The following is a 24,804-nucleotide window of genomic DNA, read 5'->3' as shown; positions in this document are numbered from 1 at the left end:
TCGTAACCTCCTGTGAATCTATAATTATTATAAAGTTAAAAATTGTAATCCCAGCACTTTGGGAGGTGGAGGTGGGCAGATCACTTGAGCTCAGGAGTTCGAGACTAGCCTGAGCAACATGGTGAAATCCTGTCTCTACTAAAAATACAAAAATTAGCCGGGCATGGTGGTTTGTGCCTGTAATCCCAGCTACTTGGGAGACTGAGGAGAGAGGATCACTTGAATCCGGGCAGCGGAGGTGGCAGTGAGCTGAGATTGTACCACTATACTCCAGCCTGGGTGACAGAGCGACATTGTCTAAAAAAAAATTAAATTAAAAATTATTAAAAAGTTGGCCGGGCACGGTGGCTCACGACTGTAATCCCAGCACTTTGGGAGGCCGAGGCGGGTGGATCACGAGGTCAGGAGTTCGAGACCAGCCTGGACAACACGGTAAAACCCCGTCTCTACTAAAAATACAAAAAATTAGCCAGGCATGGTGGCGTGTGCCTGTAGTCCCAACTACTCAGGAGGCTGAGGCAGGAGGATTGCTTGGACCTGGGAGGCAGAGGTTGCAGTGAGCCGAGATCATGCCACTGCACTCCAGCCTGGGTGACAGTGTGAGACTCTGTCTCAAAAAAAAAAATTATTAAGAAGTTAACCTTATATATGCTCCTGTCATACAGTAAGCACTATAAATCTGTTAGCTACCATTTTTTTCTTCTAGACAGTCTTGCTCTGCCTCCAAGCTGGAGTGCAGTGGCACCATCCTGGCTCACTGAAGCCTCTGCCTCCTGGGTTCAAGTGATTCTCCTGCCTCAGCCTCCCGAGTAGCTAGGACTACAGATGCACACAACCACGCCCAGCTTATTTATTTATTTATTTTTTTGAGATGGAGTCTCAATCCATCACCCAGGTTGGAGTGCAGTGGCACGATCTTGGCTCACTGCAACCTCCACCTCCTGATGCCCAGCTAATTTTTTTTTTTTTTTTTTTTTTTGAGACGGAGTCTCGCTCAGTTGCCCAGGCTAGAGTGCAATGGCGTGATCTCGGCTCACTGCAAGCTCCACCTCCCAGGTTCACTCCCTTCTCCTGCCTTGGCCTCCCAAGTAGCTGGGACTACAGGCACCCGCCACCACGCCCGGCGAATTTTTTTTTGTATTTTTAGTAGAGATGGCATTTCACTGTGTTAGCCAGGATGGTCTCAATCTCCTGACCTCGTGATCCGCCCATCTCGGCCTCCCAAAGTGCTGGGATTGCAGGTGTGAGCCACCGCGCCGGTCTGATGCCCAGCTAATTTTTGTATTTTTAGTAGAGACGGGGTTTCACCATGTTGGCTAGGATGGTCTCGCTCTCCTAACCTCGTGATCCGCCCGCCTCAGCCTCCCAAAGTGCTGGGATTACAGGTGTGAGCTACCACATCTGGCTGCTACCACTATTAAGAAATGTTTGCAGCCAGGCGTGGTGGCTCATGTCTATTTTCCCAGTACTCTGGGAGGCCAAGGTGGGCAGATGACCTGAGGTCAGGAGTTCCAGACCAGCCTGACCAACATGGCAAAATCCCGTCTCTAGTAAAGATACAAAAATTAGCTGGACATGGTGGTGGGCACCTGTAATCCCAGCTACTCGGGAGGCTGAAGCAGGAGAATCGCGTCAACCCAGAAGGCAGAGGTTGCAGTGAGCCGAGAACGCAACATTGTGCTCCAGCCTGGGCAATAAAAGCAAACTCTGTCTTAAAAAAAAAAAAGAAAAGAAAAGAAAAATAAATATTTGCAAGCATATTATTAGCTGAGCATCATTAAACCAAACCAGGTAAAATTATTGGTCACTGCCACTTCTTTGGTTCTACTTTGAGTTTACTTATTTTTTTGTGTATTTATTTATTTTTTCCAGACAGTCTCGCTCTGTTGCCCATGCTGGAGTGCAGTGGCACGATCTCCGCTCACTGCTACCTCCACCTCCCAGGTTCAAGCAATTCTCCTGCCTCAGACTCCTGAGTAGGTGGGATTACAGGAGCGGGCCACCATGCTCGGGTAAATTTTGTATTTTTAATTTATTTTATTTTATTTATTTATTTATTTATTTTGAGATGGAGTCTCGCTCTGTCGCCCAGGCTGGAGTCCAGTAGCGTGATTTCAGCTCACTGCAAGCTCTGCCTCCTCGGTTCATGCCATTCTCCTGCCTCAGCCTCCAGAGTAGCTGGGACTACAGGCGCCCGCCGCCACGCCTGGCTAATTTTTTTTTTTTTGTATTTTTAGTAGAGACGGGGTTTCACCATGTCAGCCAGGATGGTATCCATCTCCTGACCTCATGATCCACCCACCTCGGCCTCCCAAAGTGCTGGGATTACAGGCGTGAGCCACCATGCCCAGCCAAATTTTGTATTTTTAGTAGAGATGGGGTTTCATCATGTTGGCCAGGCTGGTCTCAAACTCCTGGCCTCAAGTGATCCACCTGCCTCGGCCTCCCAAAGTGCTGGGATTACAGGCGTGAGCCACTGCATCCGGCCTTACCACTTGACTTTACGCAAGTTTCTTAAAACACTCTAAACTTCAGTTTCTATACTTTTTGGTAAGGATTAAAATAGATAGATTTCTTGAAATAATTTAATACAGAACCTGACACATAGTAGACATTCAACAAAGCTTAGTTCTTGCTCCTCTCCCTTCTTCTTTCTGTAATTCATTGGCCAAGGCTGGCTTTCACATCCAAATTAAGTAACCAATTTCAAATCTTACTTTTAAACCTTACTATCTTAGTGTGAATATCAGGGTTCCCAAGGCTCAGCTGAATCTCTGTCCTTCCCACTGTTTCACTGCTTAACCATTTCTTGAATTCTAAGAGCCTATATAATCCTGTTTTGCCTGAAATAATTTGAGTTGGATTTATACCATTTACAACCACTAATGTATCCCTTATCTAAAATGGCAATCAGTTAATCTGCTAAGTTAAATTGCTTAAAATAACTAGTGGCTTTGAATTAAATAATTGAAATATAATTTCACGGCCAGAAGTTTTTTTCAGAAATAATTTAGTCCTGGCCAGGTCCAGTGGTTCATATCTGTAATCCCAACAATTTGAGAAGCTCAGGCAGAAGGACCCCTTGAGGCCAGGAGTTCAAGACCAGCCTGGGCAATATAGGGAGAGTCCATCTCTCCAAAAACTTTAAAAAAATTAGCCAAGGGTCATCTGGCGGGTGCCCCCTGGGATGAAGCTTCCAGAGGAAGGAACAGGCAGGAATCTTTGCTGTTCTGCAGCCTCCGCTGGTGACACCCAGGCAAACAGGGTCTGGAGTGGACTTCCAGCAAATTCCAGCAGACCTACAGCAGAGGGGCCTGACTGTTAGAAGGAAAACTAACAAACAGAAAGGAATAGCATCAACATCAACAAAAAGGATGTTGTCCACACAGAAACCCCATCGAAGGTCACCAACATCAAAGACCAAAGGTAGATAAATTCACGAAGATGAGGAAAAACCAGTGCAAAAAGGCTGAAAATTCCCAAAACCAGAACGCCTCTTCTCCTCCAAAGGATCACAAGTCCTCACCAGCAAGGGTATAAAACTGGACAGGGAATGAGTTTGACTAATTGACAGAAGTAGGCTTCAGAAGGCGGGTAATAACAAACTCCTCTGAGCTAAAGGAGCATGTTCTAACCCAATGCAAGGAAGCTAAGAACCTTGCAAAAAGGTTACAGGAATTGCTAACTAGAATAACCAGTTTAGAGAAGAACATAAATGACCTGATGGAGCTGAAAAACACAGCACGAGAACTTCGTGAAGCATACATGAGTATCAGTAGCTGAACTGATCAAGTGGAAGAAAGGATATCAGAGACTGAAGATCAACTTAATGAAATAAAGTGTGAAGACAAGATTAGAGAAAAAAGAATGAAAAGGAATGAACAAAATCTCCAAGAAATATGGGACTATGTGAAAAGACCACACCTACGTTTGATTGGTGTACCTGAAAGTGACAGGGAGAATGGAACCAAGTTGGAAAAGACTCTTCAGGATATCATCCAGGAGAACTTCCCCAACCTAGCAAAACAGGCCAACATTCAAATTCAGGAAATACAGAGAATGCCACAAAGATACTCCTTGAGAAAAGCAACCCCAAGACACATAATCATCGATTCACCAAGGTTGAAATGAAGGAAAAAATGATGAGGGCAGCCAGAAAGTTCAGGCTACCCACAAAGGGAAGCCCATCAGACTAACAGCAGATCTCTCTGCAGAAACCCTACAAGCCAGAAGAGAGTGGGGGCCAATATTCAACATTCTTAAAGGAAGTTATTTTCAACCCAGAATTTAACATCCAGCCAAACTAAGCCTCATAAGCAAAGGAGAAATAAAATCCATTACAGACAAGCAAATGCTGAGAGGTTTTGTCACCAGCAGGCCTGCCTTACAAGAGCTCCTGAAGGAAGCACTAAATATGGAAAGGAAAAACCAGTACCAGCCACTGCAAAAACAAGTTCTGAAACTGAGGCAGTAATAAGTATCCTACCAACCAAAAACAGTCCAGGACCAGATGGATTCACAGTCAAATTCTACCAGAGGTACAAAGAGGAGCTGATACCGTTCCTTGTGAAACTATTCCAAACAATAGATAAACAGGGACTCTTCCCTAACTCATCTTATGAGGCCAGCATCATCCTGATACCAAAACCTGACAAAGACACAACAAAAAAAGAAAATTTCAGGCCAATATCTCTGATGAACATTGATGTGAAAATCCTCAATAAAATACTGGCAAACCAAATCCAGCAGCACATCAAAAAGCTTATCCATCACGATCAAGTCGGCTTCATCCCTGGGATACAAGGCTGGTTCAACATACACAAATCAATAAACGTAATCCATCACATAAACAGAAGCAATGACAACAACCACAGGATTATCTCAATAGATGCAGAAAAGGCCTTTGATAAAAATTCAACACCCCTTCATGCTAAAAACCTTCAATAAACTAGGTATTGATGGAATGTATCTCAAAATAATAAGAACTATTTATGACAAACCCACAGCCAATATCATACGGAATGGGCAAAAGCTGGAAGCATTCCCTTTCATAACTGGCACGAGACAAGGATGCCCTCTCTCACCACTACTATTCAACATAGTATTGGAAGTTCTGGCCAGGGCAATCAGGCAAGAGAGAGAAAGAAAGGGTATTCAAATAGGAAGACAGGAAGTCAAATTGTCCCTGTTTGCAGATGACATGATTGTATATTTAGAAAACCCCATTGTCTCAGCACAAAATCTCCTTAAGCTGATAAGCAACTTCAGCAAAGTCTCAGCATACAAAATAAATGTGCAAAAATCACAAGCATTCCTATATACCAATAAGAGAGAGCCAAATCATGAGTGAACTCCCATTCACAATTGCTAAAAAGAGAATAAAATACCTAGGAATCCAACTTACAAGGGATGTGAAGGACCTCTTCAAGGAGAACTACAAACCACTGCTCAAGGAAATGAGGACACAAACAAATGGAAAAACATTCAATGTTCATAGATAGGAAGAATCAATATCGTGAAAATGGCCATACTGCTCAAAGTAATTTATAGATTCAATACTATCTGCATCAAGCTACCATAGACTTTCTTCACAGAATTAGAAAAAACTACTTTAAATTTCATATGGAACCAAAAAAGATCCTGTACAGCCAAGATAATCCTAAGTAAAAGAACAAAGCTGGAGGCATCACGTTACCTGACTTCAAACTTACTACAAGGCTACAGTAACCAAAACAGCATGGTACTGGTACCAAAACAGATATATAGACCAATGGAACAAAACAGAGGCCTCAGAAGTAATGCCACACATCTACAACTATCTGATCTTTGACAAACCTGACAAAAACAAGCAACGGGGAAAGGATTCCCTATTCAATAAATGGTGTTGGGAAAACTGGCTAGCCATATGCAGAAAACTGAAACTGGACCCCTTCCTTATACCTTATACAAAAATTAACTCAAGGTGGATTAAAGACTTAAACATAAGACCTAAAACCATAAAAACCCTAGAAGAAAACCTAGGCAATACCATTCAGGACATAGGCATGGGCAAAGACTTCATGACTAAAACATCAAAGTAATGGCAACACAAGCCAAAATTGACAAATGGGATCTAATTAAACTAAAGAGCTTCTGCAGAGCAAAAGAAACTATCATCAGAGTGAACAGGCAACCTACAGAATGGGAGAAAATTTTTGCAATCTATCCATTTGACAAAGGACTAATATCCAGAATCTACAAAGAACTTAAACAAATTTATAAGAAAAAAAACAAACAACCCCATCAAAAAGTGGGCGAAAGATGTGAACAGATACTTCTCCAAAGAAGACATTTATGTGGCCAACAAACATGAAAAAAAGCTCATCATCACTGGTCATTAGAGAAATGCAAATCAAAACCACAAGTAGATACCATCTCACGCCAGTTAGAATGGCAATCATTAGGGCTGGGCATGGTGGCTCACGCCTGTAATCCCAGCACTTTGGGAGGCTGAGGCGGGTGGATCACGAGGTCAGGAGATCGAGACCATCCTGGCTAACATGGTGAAACCCCGTGTCTACTAAAAATACAAAAATTTAGCCGGGCATGGTGGCAGACGCCTGTAGTTCCAGCTACTCGGGAGGCTGAGGCAGGAGAATGGCCTGAACCTGGAAGGCGGAGCTTGCAGTGAGCCAAAATCATGCCACGGCACTCCAGCCTGGGCAACAGAGGGAGACTCTGTCTCAAAAAAAAAAAAAGAATGGCAATCATTAAAAAGTCAGGATAACAATAGTTGCTGGAGAGGATGTGGAGAAATAGGAACACTTTTACACTGTTGGTGGGAGTGTAAATTAGTTCAACCATTGTGGAAGACAGTGTGGCGATTCTTCAAGGATCTAGAAACAGAAATACCATTTGACCCAGCAATCCCAGTACTGGGTATATACACAAAGGATTATAAATCATTCTAGTATAAAGACACATGCACACGTATATTTACTGCAGCACTGTTCACAATAGCAAAGACTTGGAACCAAACCAAATGCCCATCAATGATAGACTGGATAAAGAAAATGTGGCACATACACACCATGGAATACTATGCAGCCACAAAAAAGGATGAGTTCATGTCCTTTGCAGGGACATGAATTAAGCTGGAAACCATAATTCTCAGCAAACTAGCACAGGAACAGAAAACCAAACACCGCATGTTCGCACTCATAAGTGGGAGTTGAACAATGAGATTACATGGACACAGGGAGGGGAACATCACACACCAGGGCCTGTCAGGGGATGGGGAGCAAGGCGAAGGATAGCATTAGGAGAAATACCTAATGTAGATGACAGGTTGATGGGTGCAGCAAACCACCAAGGCATGTCTATACCTATGTAACAAACCTGCATGTTCTCCACGTGTATCCCAGAATTTAAACTATAATTAAAAAAAAAAAAATTAGCCAGGCATGGCTGGACATGGTGGCTCACACCTGTAATCCCAGCACTTTGGAGGCTGAAGAGGGTGGATCACCTGAGGTCAGGAGTTCTAGACCAGCTTGGCCAACATGGTGAAACCCCATCTCTACTAAAAATACAAAAATCAGCCGGGCATTGCAGCGCGTGCCTGTAATCCCAGCTACTAGAGCGGCTGAGGCAGGAGGATCGCTTGAACCTGGGAGGTGGAGGTTGCAGCAAGCCAAGATCGTGCTGCTGCACTCCAGCCTGGGCAACAGAGAGAGACTCTGTCTAAAAAAAAAAAAAAAAAAAAAAAAAAAAATAGCCAGGCATGGTGGTGCATGCTTATAGTTCCAGCTACTCAGAAGGCTGAGGCAGGAGGACTGCTTGAGCCCAGGAATTCAAGGCTGCAGTGAGTTATGATTGAACCACTGCACTCCAGCCTGGGTGACAGAGTGAGACCCTGTCTCATTCACACACAAACACACACAAACACAAAGTAATAAATTAGTCCAAACTCCCCTCCCTACCTCTTTTGAATTTCAGGGTTAAGACTCAGAAAGATTCACCAACATGCCCAAGGTCATGCAGCTAGTAAATGCTGGAGAGCCAAGACTAGAACGTGGGATCTTCAGGCTATGACACCACTACTTGATGCTGTAGGGAAATAAGAACATAGGCTGGGCGTGGTGGCTTCACGTGTGTAATCCCAGCACTTTGGGGAGGCCGAGACGGAAGGATTGCTTAAGCACAGGAGTTCAAGAGCAGCCTGGGCAACACAAGAACACCCCATCTCTATTTCCTTTTTAATTAAAAATTATTTTAGAAAAGAAAAAAAAGGAAATATTCTGTGTGTAGGGCCATCATTGTTGCAATGGCTATTTAGCTTTTATACAACAATGACTGATGGTTCATTTTTGAGCTTGTAGTCAACAAGATGTTCCAGTATTTTTTCACTTGCAATACTAGTAAATCCAAGTCTCATCATTCTGTTTTTATGCAGCAGTTATGTTTTTCAAGCACACACACTCAGCTTTAAATTCCTTCTTGGCTCAGCCTTTTTAGATCTCCTGAAATGTGCATTCTGTCATTCAGCCGTTCATCCATCAAGCCCTCCCCGTTTTGTATTATCTGCAGATTTGACAAGCATGCTTCCTCCATGCTTGTTCATGCCAAGTCATTCATAAAAAGGCTTAACAGTAAAGGGTCATAGAGGCCTTTGACAAATTGCTAGAAATTTCTATTTCAACCTTTGCATAATCTCAGCTTCCAATAAACTGTGCTATCATCCAGCCCTCCTTCATGAAGATTTGTCGAATGCCTCTAAATAAGAAGGACATAGGTTCCACACCATTTTCTTGATCTACCACAGTAGTAAAAACAGTAATGAATAATAAAAACTATCATTTATTGAGTGGCCAGATCAAGCTTTAAGTGTGTGTGTGTGTGTGTGTGTGTGTGTTTGGGGTTTTTTTGAGACAGGGTCTTGCTTGCTCTATCACCTAGGCTGGAGTGCAGTGGCACAGTCATGGCTCATTGCAGCCTGAACCTCCTAAGCTCAAGCAATCCTCTCGCCTCAGTTTCCCAAGTAGCTATGACTACAAGTGCATGCCACCACACCCAGCTAATTTTAAAAAATTTTTTATAGAGGCTGGACATGGTGGCTCTTGCCTGTAATCCCAGCACTTTGGGAGGCTTAGGCAGGTGGATCACTTGGGATCAGAGTTTGAGGCCAGCCTGGCCAACATGGTGAAGCCCCCTCTCTACTAAAAATACAAAAATTAGCTGGGTGTGGTGGTGCATGTCTGTAATCACAGCTACTTGGGAGGGTGAGGCACAAGAATCGCTTGAACCCGGGAGGCAGAGGTTGCAGTGAGCCAAGATCGTGCCACTGCACTCCAGCCTGGCTGACAGAGCAAGACATTGTCTCAAAAAAAAAAAAAATTTTTTTTTTTTTTGTAGAGACGGCATGTTGGTATGTTGCTCAGGCTGCTCTTGAACTCCTGGTCTCAATCCATCCTATGGCCTTGTCCTCCCAAAGTGGTGGGATTATAGGTGTGAGCCATCACACCTAGCCTTGATAGATTACTTTTAACTTAGTCCCCTCAAAAACTTTCTAAGTATTATTGTTTTAATTTTTATTATGGGAGAACGATTGAGGACCTGTAATGCCTACATGAGTGTGGTCTAGTTTTAGCTAACCACGTTTGTTTTTCCAAATATTGTTGGCTGCCTTTTCTTTTAATGACCACTGGGAAAGCAGAAAGAGAAGTGTGCCTGGAGACGTTGTAGAGGAAGTGGCAGCTGCTTTTTTTTGTTTTGTTTTTGTTGTTTTCAGGGAGTTAAGAGGTGAAGGAAATGATGTAGATTCCTAAGGGAAGAATTTTAGGGAAGGAGTCAGGTCCAAGGCTGGAGTACAGTGGTGCAATCACGGCTCACTGCAGCCTTGACCTCCTGGGCTCAAGTGATCCTCCCACCTCAGCCTCCCTGGTAGCTGAGACTATGGGTGTCCACCATCATACATAGCTAATTTTATTTTATTTTTTTTTTGAGACAGAGTTTCACTCTTGTTTCCTAGGCTCGAGTGCAATGGCATAACCTTGGCTCACTGCAAACTCTGCCTCCTGGGTTCAAGGGATTCTCCTGCCTCAGCCTCCCAAGTAGCTGGGATTACAGACACCCGCCACCAGGCCTGGCTAATTTTAGTATTTTTAGTAGAGACATGGTTTCACCATGTTGGCCAGGCTGCTCTCAAACTCCTGACCTCAGGTGATCCACCTGCCTTGGCCTCCCAAAGTGCTGGGATTACAGGTGTGAATCACCGTGCCTGGCCTAATTTTTGCATTTTTGGAAGAGAAGGGGCCTTCCTATGTTACCCAGGCTGGTCTTAAACTCCTGGGCTCAAGTGATCCTCCTGCCTTAGCCTCCCTAGTGCTGGGACTACAGGTACCCACCATCATTCCTGGGTAATTGTTGTATTTTTTGTAGAGATGCGGTTTTCCTATGTTGCCCAGGCTTGACTGGAACTCCTGGGCTCAAGCGATCTGCCCACTTTGACCTCCCAAAGTGCTGGGAATATAGGCGTGAGCCACCTCACCCAGCCAGACTCAGGTTATAGAAGATGATTTTTATGAATATTTTGCTTTGTTATGTATAATATAATCCCCATTATTTATTAATGCCTCCAAAGTTGGGGTTTTTGTTGTTACTGTTTTGTAATGAGATCATGTGTGAAATTGGTCTCAAGGAAGGCCCTGGGGGAGAGCGAGCTAACCCCAAAGTAGCTCCACTACATTTGCATTACAGGAGGGTCTCAGAGAATTTGGTGTCCAAGTGTCACTTTTGGAGTGGTGGAACTGGAATTGGAATTCAGCCTCAGCTGACTCCAAGGCCCATACTTGACCCTGCAGGTGTCAGACCAAGGAAAGTAGGATTCCTATCAGGAAGAAAGAATGCTTAGTTTAGGTCCACTTATTTTTTAGTGAATTTATGCTGTGCCTTGTTTTTGCAACTTTTCTAAAGATTCACAAACCATTTGTCTAATTATCCATTCCAGAATTTTGCCAAGGAAAAATGTGCTCAGAGACTTATAGGTTCTTCTTTTAGAAAACGAGGAGATTAGTCCATCTTCAAACTTCTGGCACCTCTCCTGTCCCCAGTAAAGCTACCACCACATTTCACATTCTTTTGGTAAGACAGAGAATGAAGTTGTGTGAAGTGGCTGGATGCTCTCTTACTTCCTCATCTGCCTTGCACGTAAATTTTTTCTTTACCATGTAGGTCCTACTCCTTCTAATTTGAGGATAATTCTCTGTAATGGAAAAATGATGGAAACGTAAGGGTTGATTGAGTCTGCTTTTTCCTCTCTCATCTGTTATCATTATACCTTCTGTTCCTTGTTCTTCTTGCTCAGAACATTGACTTTCCTGAAATTGCCATCACATATTAGTGCTACTAAACACTTTTATTACAAGTTAATATTTTTATGACAGGTCCCTTGAGCTAAAAAGAAAAAGGAAACCAAGTTAGTATTTTCGGACTAACCTATTACAATGCATCACAGACAGTTTAATACAAAATCTTGCTTTTCAAAATGTCTTACCTATTTTGATGCGTTTTTGTAGCTGTTCCTTTATGTAACAAGTAACTGCAATTCACAAAATATCCTATTTATAATATTTCATCTAAAATGTAGAGTTTCAGGCAGTAATTCAACCAATTTACTGCTAAAATAGAGGCCTTATAAAATGGTAGGAATAGAGAGTGAGTTCTATCTCTTAGAAAATACAAAATGATAATGCAGGAAAAAGAAGAGATACTATACTAGTAGAAATTTTTAGACCATTTTTTCCTCTTCCAAGTTATTCATTCTGAGGAGGTGAACTAGCCTTACATTTTAATACTTGATTTGAATTTCTATATATTCTTTATTTTAAAAAGATATTTGCATCATTTTGTATTTTCCTGAATGGCTAGCAAGAAACCCTCTTCAAAGTAAGTGGTTAAATTCTATGTTCAGTTGCTTCATTTGTGTGATTTTGAACCTCAAAAGAGGTGACTCAGAGCTGACTCTGTGGGTGAACTTCTTACAATTCAGCTACTGCAAAGTTTATGCTTGGCATTTTCAGCATTCTATCTCTTCTCTGTCCTTCCTAAGCTCTCTTTATGTGGCAGGATTTTCAGTTCAGTTCAATAAACATTTCCATAACAGCACTGTCCTTTGCATTAGATTGTGACTGGCGTCAGTCCCGGCCTTTAAGATGCTCAGAGCCTAGTTGTGAAGACAGCCATGTCAATACGTAACACAACAGTGTGTGATGTATGAAACAACTGAACTATGTGCAAGGTCGTGAAATAGTGCAGAGGAGGATAATCTCACTGTGAGGTTCAGGAAAGTGTCACAGAACACCAGCAAGTGGTTGCAGGCACCAGATTTGAAAGGATGAATAGGTATGCAGCAAGAAGTCAAGGTGGAAAGGACATTCCAGGCAGCAGAACACCATGTACAAGAGCATGATGTGTGCAGGAAACAAAGAGATGTACAATGTTCTAGTGCAATGCATAAGGTGGAGAATGGGATTCAGATGTAAAGGAATTTGAACTTTGTCCTGTCCTGCAGAGGGTTTTAAATGGGGAAATGACATAGTTAGAGAAAGATCTCAGAAAGAACACCTTGGCAATAACACACAGGATGATTTGTGAAGAGCTGACTCTAGGCAGAATCACCAATTAAGAGATTATTTTACTAGTCTAGTCAGTGATCTAAGAATTGGTACTGAAAAAGAGAGAATGCCAAAACTTAAGCTGACTTAGAAGTTACATTAACAGGATTCACTGATTGTTTGGATGTGGGAAAGGGAGCTGGTAAGATGGTGTGATAGTTAATTTGGGGTCAACTTGGGTGGACTAAGGGATGCCCAGATAGCTGGTAAAACATTATTTCTGGATGTGTCTGTGAGGGTGTTTCTGGAAGAGACCAGCATTTTTATTAGTTGACTGAGTAAAGAGGGTCTGCCCTCATAAATGTGGGTGGGCATCATTCAATTCATTGGGAACCCAAACAGAATAAAAAGGTGGAAGAAGAGGCCAGGCGTGGTGGCTTATGCCTGTACTCCCAGGACTTTGGGAAGCTGAGGCAGGTGGATCACTTGAGGTCAGGAGTTTGAGACCAGGCTGACCAACATGGTGAAACCCTATCTCTACTAAAAATACAAAAATTATCTGGGTGTGGTGGTACACACCTGTAGTCCCTGCTACTCAGTAGGCTGAGACAGGAGAATTGCTTGAATCCAGGAGGCAGAGGTTGCAGGGAGCCGAGATTGCGCCATTGCACTCCAGCTTGGATGACAGAGTGAGACTCCATCATGTGCGCACACACACACACACACACACACACACACACACACACGTGGAATAAGGGCAAATTCACTCTCTCTCTTTTTGAGCTGGGACATTCATCTTCTCCCATGCTTAGACATTGGAGCTCCTGGTTCTTGGGGTCTTCAAATTCCAGGACTTTTGAATTTCTATATCTTTATTTTTGCCTTGCTATATTTGATAAGACCTCCAATACAATATAATGGAAGTAGTAAATGTGGTTATCTTAGCTTTATTCCCAGTCTCGAGGAGAAAGCATTCACTATTTTACCATTAAATATACTAGTTGTAATTTTGGTATGTGTTTCTACTTAAACATCAAAGGAACATCTATTCCTAGTTCCCTGATAATTTATGTCATGAATGGTTATTAAATTTTGTTGAATGTTGGGCCGGGTGTGGTGGCTCACGCCTGTAGGCCCAACACTTTGGGAGGCTGAGGTGGGAGGACTGCTTGAGCCCAGGGGTTCTAGACCAACCTGGGGGTAACATACTGAGACTCCATCTCTCTCTCTAAACAAAACAAAACAAAAAAGGCCAGGTGCAGTGGCTGACGCCTGTAATCCAAGCCCTTTGGGATGCCGAGGCAGGTGGATCACTTGAGGCTTGAGGTCAGGAGTTCAAGACCAGACTGACCAACATGGTGAAACCCCATCTCTACTAAAAGTACAAAAAAAAAAAAAAACTAGCCGGGCATGGTGGCGGGCGCCTGTAGTCCCAGCTACTCAGGAGGCTTAGGCAGGAGAATCACTTGAACCTGGAAGGCGGAGGTTGCAGTGAGCCAAGATCATGCCACTGCACTCCAGCATGGGTGACACAGTGAGACTCTCTCTCTCAAAAAAAAAAAAAAAAAAAAAAAGCATCTGTGTAGTGTGGGGAAAAAAATGAAAAAAAAAAAAAAGAAATTTTTTCAAACGCTTTTTCTGTGTTGATAGATAAAGACTTTTCTGCATAGCTTGGTTCCTCTCTAATGCCTTGTCCCAGAGATTTCACTTAGCTCAGTGGTCCCAGACTCTCGTATCTACCACCTCAGTCAGCAGGACCGCTATGCTCTGCTCAGAATCAAGTCCTCTGCATTATAGTTAGGTAGTTGTCCCCAGGCAGACAGCTGATCAATCATGGGGCTCACCTCATGAGTTTCCTTTCTCTCAGAAATTGCAGTCTTCTGCTGTTTACTTTATTCTGCCTGAATATAGTTGCTGCATATGTTTTGTCCAGTTTTACAGTTGATTTCAGTGGGAGAGCTATCCACTATCAATTGTTCCACCATGGTCAGAAGTATAAGGAAAACACAGCAAAATTTCTTTTTGAGACAGGGTTTCACCCTTTCACCTCGGCTGAAGCGCAGTGGAATGATCATAGCTCACTGCAGCCTTGACCTTCTGGGCACCAGGCCCGGCTAATTAAAAAAAAAAAATTGACCAGGTGCGGTGGCTCACACCTGTAATCTTAGCACTTTGGGAGGCCGCAGTGGGCGGATCAACTGAGGTCAGGAGTTCAAGACCAGCCTAGCCGACATGGTGAAACCCCATCTCTATTAAAATACAAAAAAAATTAGCTGGGCATGATGGCAGGTGCCTGTAATCCCAGCTACTCAGGAGGTTGAGACAGGAGAATTGCTTGAACATGGGAGACAGTGGTTGCAGTAAGCTGGGATCGTGCCACCGTACTCCAGGCTGGGCGGCTGAGCGAGACTCCATCTCAAAAAAAAAAAAAAAAAAAATTATAGGCTGGGCGTGGTGGCTCATGCCTGTAATCCCAGCACTTTGGGAGGCCGAGGCGGAGGGATCACAAGGTCAGGAGTTCGAGACCAGCCTGGCCAATATGGTGAAACCCCGTCTCTACTAAAAATACAAAAATTAGCCGGGTGTGCTGGTGGGCGCCTGTAGTCCCAGCTACTTGGGAGGCTGAGGCAGGAGAATCGCTTGAACCTGGGAGGTGGAGATTGCAGTGAGCTGAGATCACACCACTGCACTCTAGCCTGGGCAACAGAGCCAGACTCCATCTCAAAAAAAAAAATATATATATATAGAGAGAGAGAGAGAGATGGGGTCTCACGACATTGCCCAGGCTGGTCTCAAACTCCTGGGCCCAAGCAATCCTCCCAGGTTGGTCCCCCAAAATACAGGGATTACAAGGCTGAACCAACCACTGTGCCTAGCCCAAACACAGCAAAATTTCAAAGATGGTTTTCTCCTTCTCCTAATTATGGAATGACAAGCTGCTGCTTTTTTTTTTTTAATTTTTTTATTTTCCTATATTTTCAGTTCACTGCAGCCTCCACCTCCTGGGTTCAAATGATTCTCCTGCCTCAGCCTCCCGAGTAGCTGGGACTACAGATGCATGTCACCACACCCGGCTAATTTTTGTATTTTTAGTAGAGATGAGGTTTTGCCCTGTTGGCCAGGCTGGTTTTGAACTCCTGACCTCAGGTGATCTGCCCACCTCAGCCTCCCAAAGTCCTGGGAATACAGGCATAAGCCACCATGTCTGGCCATGGTTAATCTCATGTATCAAGTTGATTATGCCATGGGGTGCCCAGATATTTGGTAAAACATTCTCAGTGTGTCTGTGAAAGTGTTTCTAGGCACATTTGAGGGCTGGGTGAGGTGGGTTATGCCTGTAATCCCAGTGCCTTGGGTGGCCGAGGTGAGAGGATCACTTAAGACCAGGAGTTTGAGACCAGCCTGGGCAACACAGCAAGATCCTGTCTCCCTAAAAAAAAATTAGCTGGACATGGTGGCATGGGCTGTAGTCCCAGCTACTCAGGAGGCTGAAGCAGAGGATGGCTTCAGCCCAGGAGTTCAAAGCTGCAATGAGCAAGGATCATACCACTGCACCACTCTGGCCTGGGTGACAGAGCAAGACTCTGTCTCTTAAAAACAAACAAACAAACAAACAACAAAAAAAAAACAGGCTGGGCGTGGTTGCTCACGCCTGTAATTCCAGCACTTTGGGAGGCCGAGCGGGTGGATCACGGGGTGAGGAGTTCCAGACCAGCCTGGCCAACACGGTGAAACTCTGTCTCTACTAAAAATACAAAAATTAGCCGGGTGCAGTAGTGGGCGCCTGTAATCACAGCTACTTGGGAGGTTGAGACAGGAGAATCGCTTGAACCGGGGAGGTAGAGGTTGCAGTGAGCCGAGATCGTGTCACTGTACTCTAGCCTGGGCGACAGAGCAAGACTGTGTCACAAACACACACACACACACACACACACACACACACACACACACACACACGAAATTAATATTTGAATCTGCAGGCTGAGTAAAGCAGATTGCCTTCCCTAATGTGGGTGGGTCTCATCCAATCAGTTGAAGGCCTGAACAGAACAAAAAAATTCACCAAAAAAACTGACCAAAAAAACTATCTCAAATACAAGATAATTTTTCTTCCCTTTAGACTCAAATTGAAACATTGCTGTCCTGGTTCCCAGGCCTTCAGACTCTGACTGGAACTACACCATCAGCTTTTCAGCTTGCCACCTCATCCTGCAGATCATGAAACTTGTCACCCTCCACAATCACATGAACCAATTCCTAATAAATCTCTTTATATATCTGTATGCACATATATATATATATCTGTATGCATATATATATAATCTCTGTATGCATATATATATATATATATATATGTATATACACACCCTATTAGTTGTTTTTCTCTGGAGAACCCTGCCTAATATTATGGATATAAACATACACATATCTCTTCTCACATTTTCATGATAGTCAACAAGTGAGAATCCATTTCAGGGAATGCTTATACAAACTCACAGGAAGCTGGGAAATACAGGGCTACAACTAAATTCTCACATCTGGTAAATCTCTTAAGGAATATGTCTGCTTCTCTGAGAGCATGGTTCTTTTCCAGAGAAACATGACAGTTCTAGGAGAAATAAAGGTGACTCAGGAGCAGCAGAACCAAAGAAGACATATCTTCAATCACTCCTAAAAGGGTTACCTTGAGAGATTAGAGTTTGAGCAACCCTCCCATAACATTCTTGTTCATGCAACTGTCCTCCAACAATCAGCTTTTGCAATTCTCTTTCTGTGCCATCATCTTCGTGGGTTTGGCATTATTATGAATCATATTTTTGTGATCTGTCTTCTCACCATTTGATGACTGATGGCAGCTGAGTGGGGAATGTTTTACATGAAATACATTTTTTTTTTTAACGAAACAGAGTCTTGCTCTGTCTCCCAGGCTGGAGTGCAGTAGTACGATCTCGGCTCACTGCAACTTCCGTCTCCCAGGTTCCAGCGATTCTCGTGCCTCAGCCTCCCAAGTTGCTGGGATTACAGGCACACACCACCATGCCTGGCTAATTTTTGTATTTTTAGTAGAAATGGGGTTTCTCCATGTTGGCCAGGGTGGTCTCGAACTCTTGACCTCAGGTGATCCGCCTGCCTTGGCCTCCCAAAGTGCTGAGATTACAGGCATGAGCCACTGTAATCTTGAGTGAGCCCGGCCACATTTTTTAAACCCTTTCATATGTTTGGTTTCATGAGCCCGGCCACATTTTTTAAACCCTTTCATATGTTTGGTTTAAGTGCTATCATCAACTCACTATTAAATAAATTTGTTTTTTGATTAAGACAGGATCTCTCTCTGTTGCCCAGGCTGGAGTGTGGTGGCACGATCATTGCTCATTTTAGCCTCAAAACTCCTGGGTTCAAGCAATCTTCCCACCTCAGCCTCCTGAGCAGCTGAGACTGTGTGTGCCACCACACTCAGCTGATGTTTTAATGTTTTTGTAGAGATAGTATCCCCCTATATTGCCCAGGCTGGTCTCGAAATCCTGAGCTCAAGTGATCTTCCTGCCTTGGCCTCCCAAAATGCTGGGATTACAGAAGTGAGATACTGTGCCCAGCCGCTAAATAAAAGTTTTATGATTCTAGCTTTTTATCTCTAAAATGGAGATAATAATGGTGTGCGTATATTTAATAAATATGGCAGGAGAACTTCAAAAAGTATAAAATTTTTTTTCTAAAAAATATTATTTTACTTTTCAGATGAACTGAAATGGTGCAAATACAAATGTTATTGCAATAGCCTGGTATGATGGCTGGCTCATGCCTGCAATCCTAGCACTTTGGGAGGCTGAGGTGGGCAGATCACATAAGGTCAGGAGTTCGAGACCAGCCAGGCCAACATGGTGAAACTCTGTCTCTACTACTAAAAATACAAAAATTAGCTGGGTGTGGTAGCAGGCACCTATAATCCCAGCTACTAGGGAGGCTGAGGCAGGAGAATTGCTTGAACCCAGGAGGCGGAGGTTGCGGTGAGCCGAGATAGCACCACTGCACTCCAGCCTGGGCGACAAGAGCAAAACTCCGTCTGGAAAAAACAAAAAAACAAAAACAAACAAAATAAAACAAAACAAAAAGAAAATCCCACAGATTGTTGCAAACACTAGAAGGCACTATTTCTCTACAGAGGCAGAAAATGAACCTAACACAAATTTCTTATATCTTAAACTTCTCCTCTTGCCCAATTTTTATTCAAGACACAGAACAAAAAGTGCAGTGTGGCAAATTTTAAAATATAAATATCTACAATGTAATAAGCAGTGGAAAGAAAAATGAAAAGGAGGACCAGTGAGACAAAGAACATATTGAAAAAATGTAAATCCAATAAAAAGACAGAAACAAAAAAAGCTGTAGGCCGGGCGCGTTGGCTCATGCCTATAATCCCAGCACTTCGAGAGGCCAAGGTGGGCGGATCACGAGGTCAGGAGATTGAGACCATCCTGGCTAACACGGTGAAACCCTGTCTCTACTAAAAATACAAAAAAATTAGCCGGGCGTGGTGGTGGGCACCTGTTGTCCCAGCTACTTGGGAGGATGAGGCAGGAGAATGGCGTGAACCTGAGAGGTGGAGCTTGCAGTGAGCCGAGATCGCACCACTGCACTACAGCATGGGCGACAGAGCAAGACTCCATCTTAAAAAAAAAAAAGCTGTAAAAGGTGATAAAGGAAAAAAGGGATGAGAAGAAAGCGAAGTAGAAGCAAATTTCCTCCATACAATATAATATATGGGAACTGTTTTCTATGTCATTGCCCTATGTCATATGTTGAAAATGTTAATTTATAATTAATCAGTGGTTTTCTAGGTCTGCATTGCCTCCCCTTTCCAATCTTCTCATTCATCCTATTTCTCTCAACCATACCTTTCAGGAAGGTTACTGGACGTGTATCAGGACCCATAATGGAGTAAGACAAGGATGAGGGATTTGGAGTTACCATGGAAATGCAAAAGTGGTTTTGAAAGTACTGCCTAGTGGCTGGGCGCGGTGGCTCATGCCTGTAATCCCAGCACTTTGGGAGGCTGAGGTGGGTGGATCACGAGGTCAGGAGATTGAGACCATCCTGGCTAACATGGTGAAACCCCGTCTCTACCGAAAATACAAAAAATTAGCTGAGCGTGGTGGCAGGCGCCTGTAGTCCCAGCTACTCGGGATGCTGAGGCAGGAGAACGGCATGAACCCGGGAGGCGGAGCTTGCAGTGAGCTGAGATCAGGTTATTGCACTCCAGCCTGGGCGACACAGTGAGACTCCGTCTTGAAAAAAAAAAAAAAGTACTGTTTAGCAGAAAGCAGAAGCAGACAAATTCCTGCTTATTCTTCCCTCCATGGTCGTGTCTGGACACTTACCTGGGTGAGACTTACAAACTGATTGAAGAGATTCTGAGTGATGGAGAACTAGACTATTTGGTTAGAGACTTTTTTTTTTTTAACTTCATGGAATTTTGGTTTCACAGTAGCTTGACTTTCATTTCCTCTCTCTCTCCCTCTCCCCTTCTCTCTCTGAAGAAGTGCCTTCTACACCTTTTAATTCTTGACAATTAAAGGAAACCAGGAGGAGGCAGCAGAGAACTGGCTGTTTAGGTTTTGATCTCAGTTTAAACAGAGAACCTGAGGTTCACTTCTATTAGTCCATCTTTGTTAATCAACTTAGAGTGAAAAAAAAAAAAAAAAAAACCCAGAACTTGAAAATCCCAGATGTATCCAAATCAAACATATGGCTTATAGCTTTACCTCAGAATAGTGAGAATTCCAAGAGCCCAGGCAATGGTTGTTTGAGATTCCAATAAAATTTTGCTGGCCGGGTGCGGTGGCTTACGCCTGTAATTCCAGCACTTTGGGAGGCCGAGACGGGCAGATCCCTTGAGGTCAGGAGTTTGAGACCACCCTGGCCAACATGGTGAAACCCTGTCTTGAGTGAGCATTACTGCCTGAGTTCCACCTCCTGTCAGATCAGCGGCAGCATTAGATTCCCGTAGGAACACGAACCCTACTGTGAACTGTGCATGATCTAGGTTGCGTGCTCCTTATGAGAATCTAATGCCTGATGATTTATAGTTGACAGTTTCATCCTGAAACCATCCCCCTCCCCCTGTCGCCCCCACCCCAGCTGGTGGAAAAACTGTCTTACACGAAACCAGTCCCTGGTGCCAAAAGGGTTGGGGACTGCTGAGCTACAGCATTATTGGGAGAATTATATACTATGCCCAACACATAGCACAAGACCTGGCACATCAAAATTGCTCAAGATGGCCTGGGGCAGTGGCTTACGCCTGTAATCCTAGCACTTTGGGAGGCTGAAGCGGGCGGATTGCCTGAGCTCAGGAGTTTGAGACCAGCCTGGGCAACACGGCGAAACCCCATCTCTACTAAAAATACAAAAAATTAGCTGGGCGTGTTAGTGCGCACTGTAATCCCAGCTACACAGGAGGCTGAGGCACAAGAATTACTTGAACCCAGGAGAGGAAGGTTGTAGTGAGCCGAGATCATGCTCCAGACTGGGTGACAGAGTGAGACTCTGTCTCAAAAAAAAAAAAAAAAAAAAAAAAAAAAGGCCAGGTGCAGTGGCTTACGCCTGTAATCCCAGCACTTTGGGAGGCCAAGGCAAGTGGATCACTTGAGGTCAGGAGTTCAAGACCAGCTTGGCCAACATGGTGAAACCCCCTCTATACTAAAAGTACAAAAAAAATTAGCTGGGTGTGGTGGCAGACACCTGTAATCCCAGCTACTTGGGAGGCTGAGGCAGGAGAATCGCTTAAACCTGGGAGGTGGAGGTTGCAGTGAGCTAAGATTGCGCCACTGCACTCCATTCTGGATGACAGAGCAAGACTCCATCTCAAAAAAAAAAAAAATTGCTCCACTATTGCTGGCTAATGACTATTAAGTTTCACTTTACCCTGTCCCTGATGGCCTATCTACTCTGCTTGCAAATAATTGGCAGGCAGAGTCATCCATAATTTAATGGCAGTCATTGCTTATGATTTTCAGTATTTGGGTGGAGAACTATTTATCAAAGCCAAGTACTGTGTGTTCTGTTTCTGTGTCATGTTTATTCAATCACTAAATAACCACAGTTTCTGTCCTTGGCCTTATATTACTCAGTAGTTCTATGATTTAATCATCGAAAATGGTATCTGGTCTTAAATTATGTTTGTAAGTAGTCAGCCTTCCAGTAGGAAAAGCAGGCCTCCACCCATTATAGATCATTCTGCCTAGAAATTTTTGTCATAGATTTTGTCCAGTCCAAATACAAATATTAATATACTGTTTTCTATAATTTTAAGGTAAGACTGCTTATATACTATGTTTTCAAAATATTGCCAAATATCATCTCTTTCATTCTTATCTGCTGGATTCAACTGATCTTATGCTCTCTCAAAACTTTTGCTCTGGCCCTAGTTAATTAATATTCAAGAACTAAAAATGATTTCTTGGTAGGTTTCTGTTTCAACTTCTTCCCATTTCAATTCGTGTTGGATGCTGCAAAATATTTCACAAAACATACCAATTTATCCATGAACACCTTTCTTTACATTTTCTCACACTCTCAGTTTAGATATGAACCATGATGCCCTTAGCTTGGAGTTAGAGGAGACTCTAGATTATGTTTAAACTATATTGTATGTTTGACTATCATAACATCATTTTTTGGAATCTGACCACACTCTTGGCCAACCACACCCTGATATCATAGCAATTGAAAGTGCAGCCAAGTATTTTAATGTCAAGTAAACTGCTATGTGTTGAGGATGGTTGGAATTGGAATTGGAACAGCCAGTTTTGACTTCCCTCTTAAGTAGTGGGGTTCTGAAGTCAAAATATTCTGCTTATTAGTTTTTCTCCATTTCCCCCTAAATTAGGTAATATTCTATACTTAATATACTTTATTTATCTTTTTTTGTTTTCCTTTTTTTAAAAAAAAATAATAATAGACACAATGTTGCCCAGGCTGATCTCAAACTCCTGGGCTCAAGTGATCCTCCTGCCTCAGCCTCTCAAAGTGCTGGGACTATAGGCACGAGCCCAGACTTTTTAAATCTTTTAAACAGGGCACTGATGATAATCTAACTGCATGCCTGTATTATCTTAGAATATTTTTAGTTAATATTGCTGGGCGCAGTGGCTCCCAGCACTTTGGGAGGCTCAGGTGGGCGGGTCACAAGGTCAGGAGATTGAGACCATCCTGGCTAATATGGTGAAACCCTGTCTCTACTAAAAATACAAAAAAATTAGCCGGGTGTGGTGGCACATGCCTGTAATCCCAGCTACTCGGGAGGCTGAGGCAGGAGAATCGCTTGAACCTGGGAGGCAGAGGTTGCGGTGAGCCAAGATTGTGCCATTGCACTCCAGCCTGGGTAACAAGAGTGAAACTCCATCTCGGAAAAAAAAAAAAAAAAAGAATATATTTAGTTAATATTAATATCCGGCTGGGCACGGTGCCTCACACCTGTAATCCCAGCACTTTGGGAGCCCGAGGCGGGTGGATCACCTGAGGTCAGGAATTCTAGACCAGCCTGGCCAAAATTGAAAAACCCCATCTCTACTAAAAATACAAAAATTAGTCAGGCTTGGTGGTGGGCACCTGTAATTCCAGCTACTTGGGAGGCTGAGGCAGAATCGCTTGAATCCAGGAGACAGAGGTTGCAGTGAGCCAAGATTGAACCATTGCACTCCAGCAGCCTGGGCGACAACAAGACTCCATCTCAAAAAAAAAAAAAAAAAAAGGAATCATAACCTATCATTAACCAAGTCTATGTATTCATTAGGCAAATTCTCCTCTAGCAATAATGTCCTGTGAAACAAAAACCAAAAGACATACCCACATTAGTATTTTCTATAGTCATAGTTGGAGCTCCCCCTTTTTCATTCATCTTGAAAATATAGACTACTCCTGATAATTTTTGCTGTTTTCATTCAGCTTACTTCTTGGCTCTTCAAAAGAAGTTGTTTTGCTAGAGTTCTTCTCCCCAACAAACATCTGAGTCCAAGCTAAGACTATTCTCTTGTTCTAAGCCTCTCTTTATGCCTCACCAAAATTGTTAGGTTTTTCCTTTTGTACAACACATTTACTGACTTTCCCTTCAGCAACAATTTCACCTTTCTTTCCTTAATCATTAATTTTAATCTGAACATTTTCCCCTAAGTAGGTCCCTCTGGTTCAGCCACTGGACTAGTCCATATGTCTGGTAGTAAGATGAGATATACACTGACTTCCCTTCTAGTCCATTTTTAATCATAGAGGGCAAATTGGATAAGTGGAGAAAATGCAGCTATCGTCTCCACTAGGCAACAAAACATTTGCACAGTTAGCTCCAACTCTGCAAGACTGGGGAAGGAATAATCTGTCTCATCAAGCCCTTTAGGATTTTTGCAGTTAGGTTCAAATGAATAGACATGGTACATTGTTTTAGAATACTATCAAACCTCTGGGACCCTTAATTACAGACCCAGTCCAGTGACTACTGAGTTAGCATTGAAAAATAAACTTGTAGTAAACTAGGAAAGTCTTGTATTCAAGTTCCTGTATCATCCCGGTCAAAGGACAAAATTACAACAAATGCAAAGATCTCAACTGACTTTATTGTGGTTCTAGAATTGGGCAGGCTGAGTGCGGTGGCTCATACCTATAATCCCAGCACTTTGAGAGGCTGAGGTGGGACAATCTGTTGAGTCCATGAGTTCTAGACCAGCATAGGAAGCATGGCAAAACCCCATCTCTACAAAAAACACAAAAGTTAACCAGGCGTGGTGGTGAGCACCTGTGGTCCTAGCTACTCAGGAGGCTGGGGTGAGAGAATTGCTTGAGCCTCGGAGGTGGAGGTTGCAGTGAGCCAAGATGGCACCACTGCACTCCAGTCTGGGTGACAGAGCCAGAATTTGTCTCAAAAAAAAAAAAAAAAAAAAGGCTGAACACGTTGGTTCACATCTGTAATCTCAGCACTTTGGGAGACCAAGGTGGGTAGATGGCTTGGGACCAGGAGTTTGAGATCAAACCAGTCTGGGCAACATGGCAAAACCCCATCTCTACAAAAAATACAAAAATTAGCTGGACGTGGTGGCACACGCCTGTGGCCCCAGCTACTTGGGAGGCTGAGGTGGGAAGATGGCTTGAGCCTTGGAGGTGGAGGTTGGAGTGTTCCAAGATTGTGCCACTGCATTCCAGCCTGAGCAACGGTGCAAGACCC

At 43.3% G+C, this 24,804-nt stretch overlaps 1 protein-coding gene across 13 annotated transcripts in view; it reads right to left on the bottom strand.

The window, feature by feature from the left end:
* LOC112133023 (zinc finger protein 195-like) overlaps positions 1-24,804 on the bottom strand; it is a 48,565-nt gene that overhangs the window by 7,981 nt on the left and 15,780 nt on the right. For 7 of the 13 annotated variants that reach the window (XR_008524147.1, XR_008524143.1, XR_010139848.1 and 4 more), the window contains 3 exons: positions 24,244-24,336; positions 23,202-23,321; positions 17,833-19,876 (listed from right to left, as the gene is read on the bottom strand). Coding sequence is in view for 3 of the 13 variants with exons in the window: in XM_063723809.1 (XP_063579879.1) it covers positions 23,202-23,321; positions 24,244-24,336 (213 nt within the window). In the remaining 10 variants the exon portion in view is untranslated. Of the gene's footprint in view, positions 1-17,832; positions 19,877-23,201; positions 23,322-23,400; positions 24,337-24,804 lie in introns of those variants that run through there. The other 6 variants (XR_010139849.1, XR_008524144.1, XR_008524148.2 and 3 more) reach the window with 3 other exon arrangements.

The sequence above is a fragment of the Pongo abelii genome, chromosome 3, assembly GCF_028885655.2.
Source record: "Pongo abelii isolate AG06213 chromosome 3, NHGRI_mPonAbe1-v2.0_pri, whole genome shotgun sequence".
Lineage (NCBI taxonomy): Eukaryota > Metazoa > Chordata > Mammalia > Primates > Hominidae > Pongo > Pongo abelii.
The sequence above is the reverse complement of the archived record's forward strand: the minus strand, read 5'-3'. Positions and strand labels throughout refer to the sequence as shown.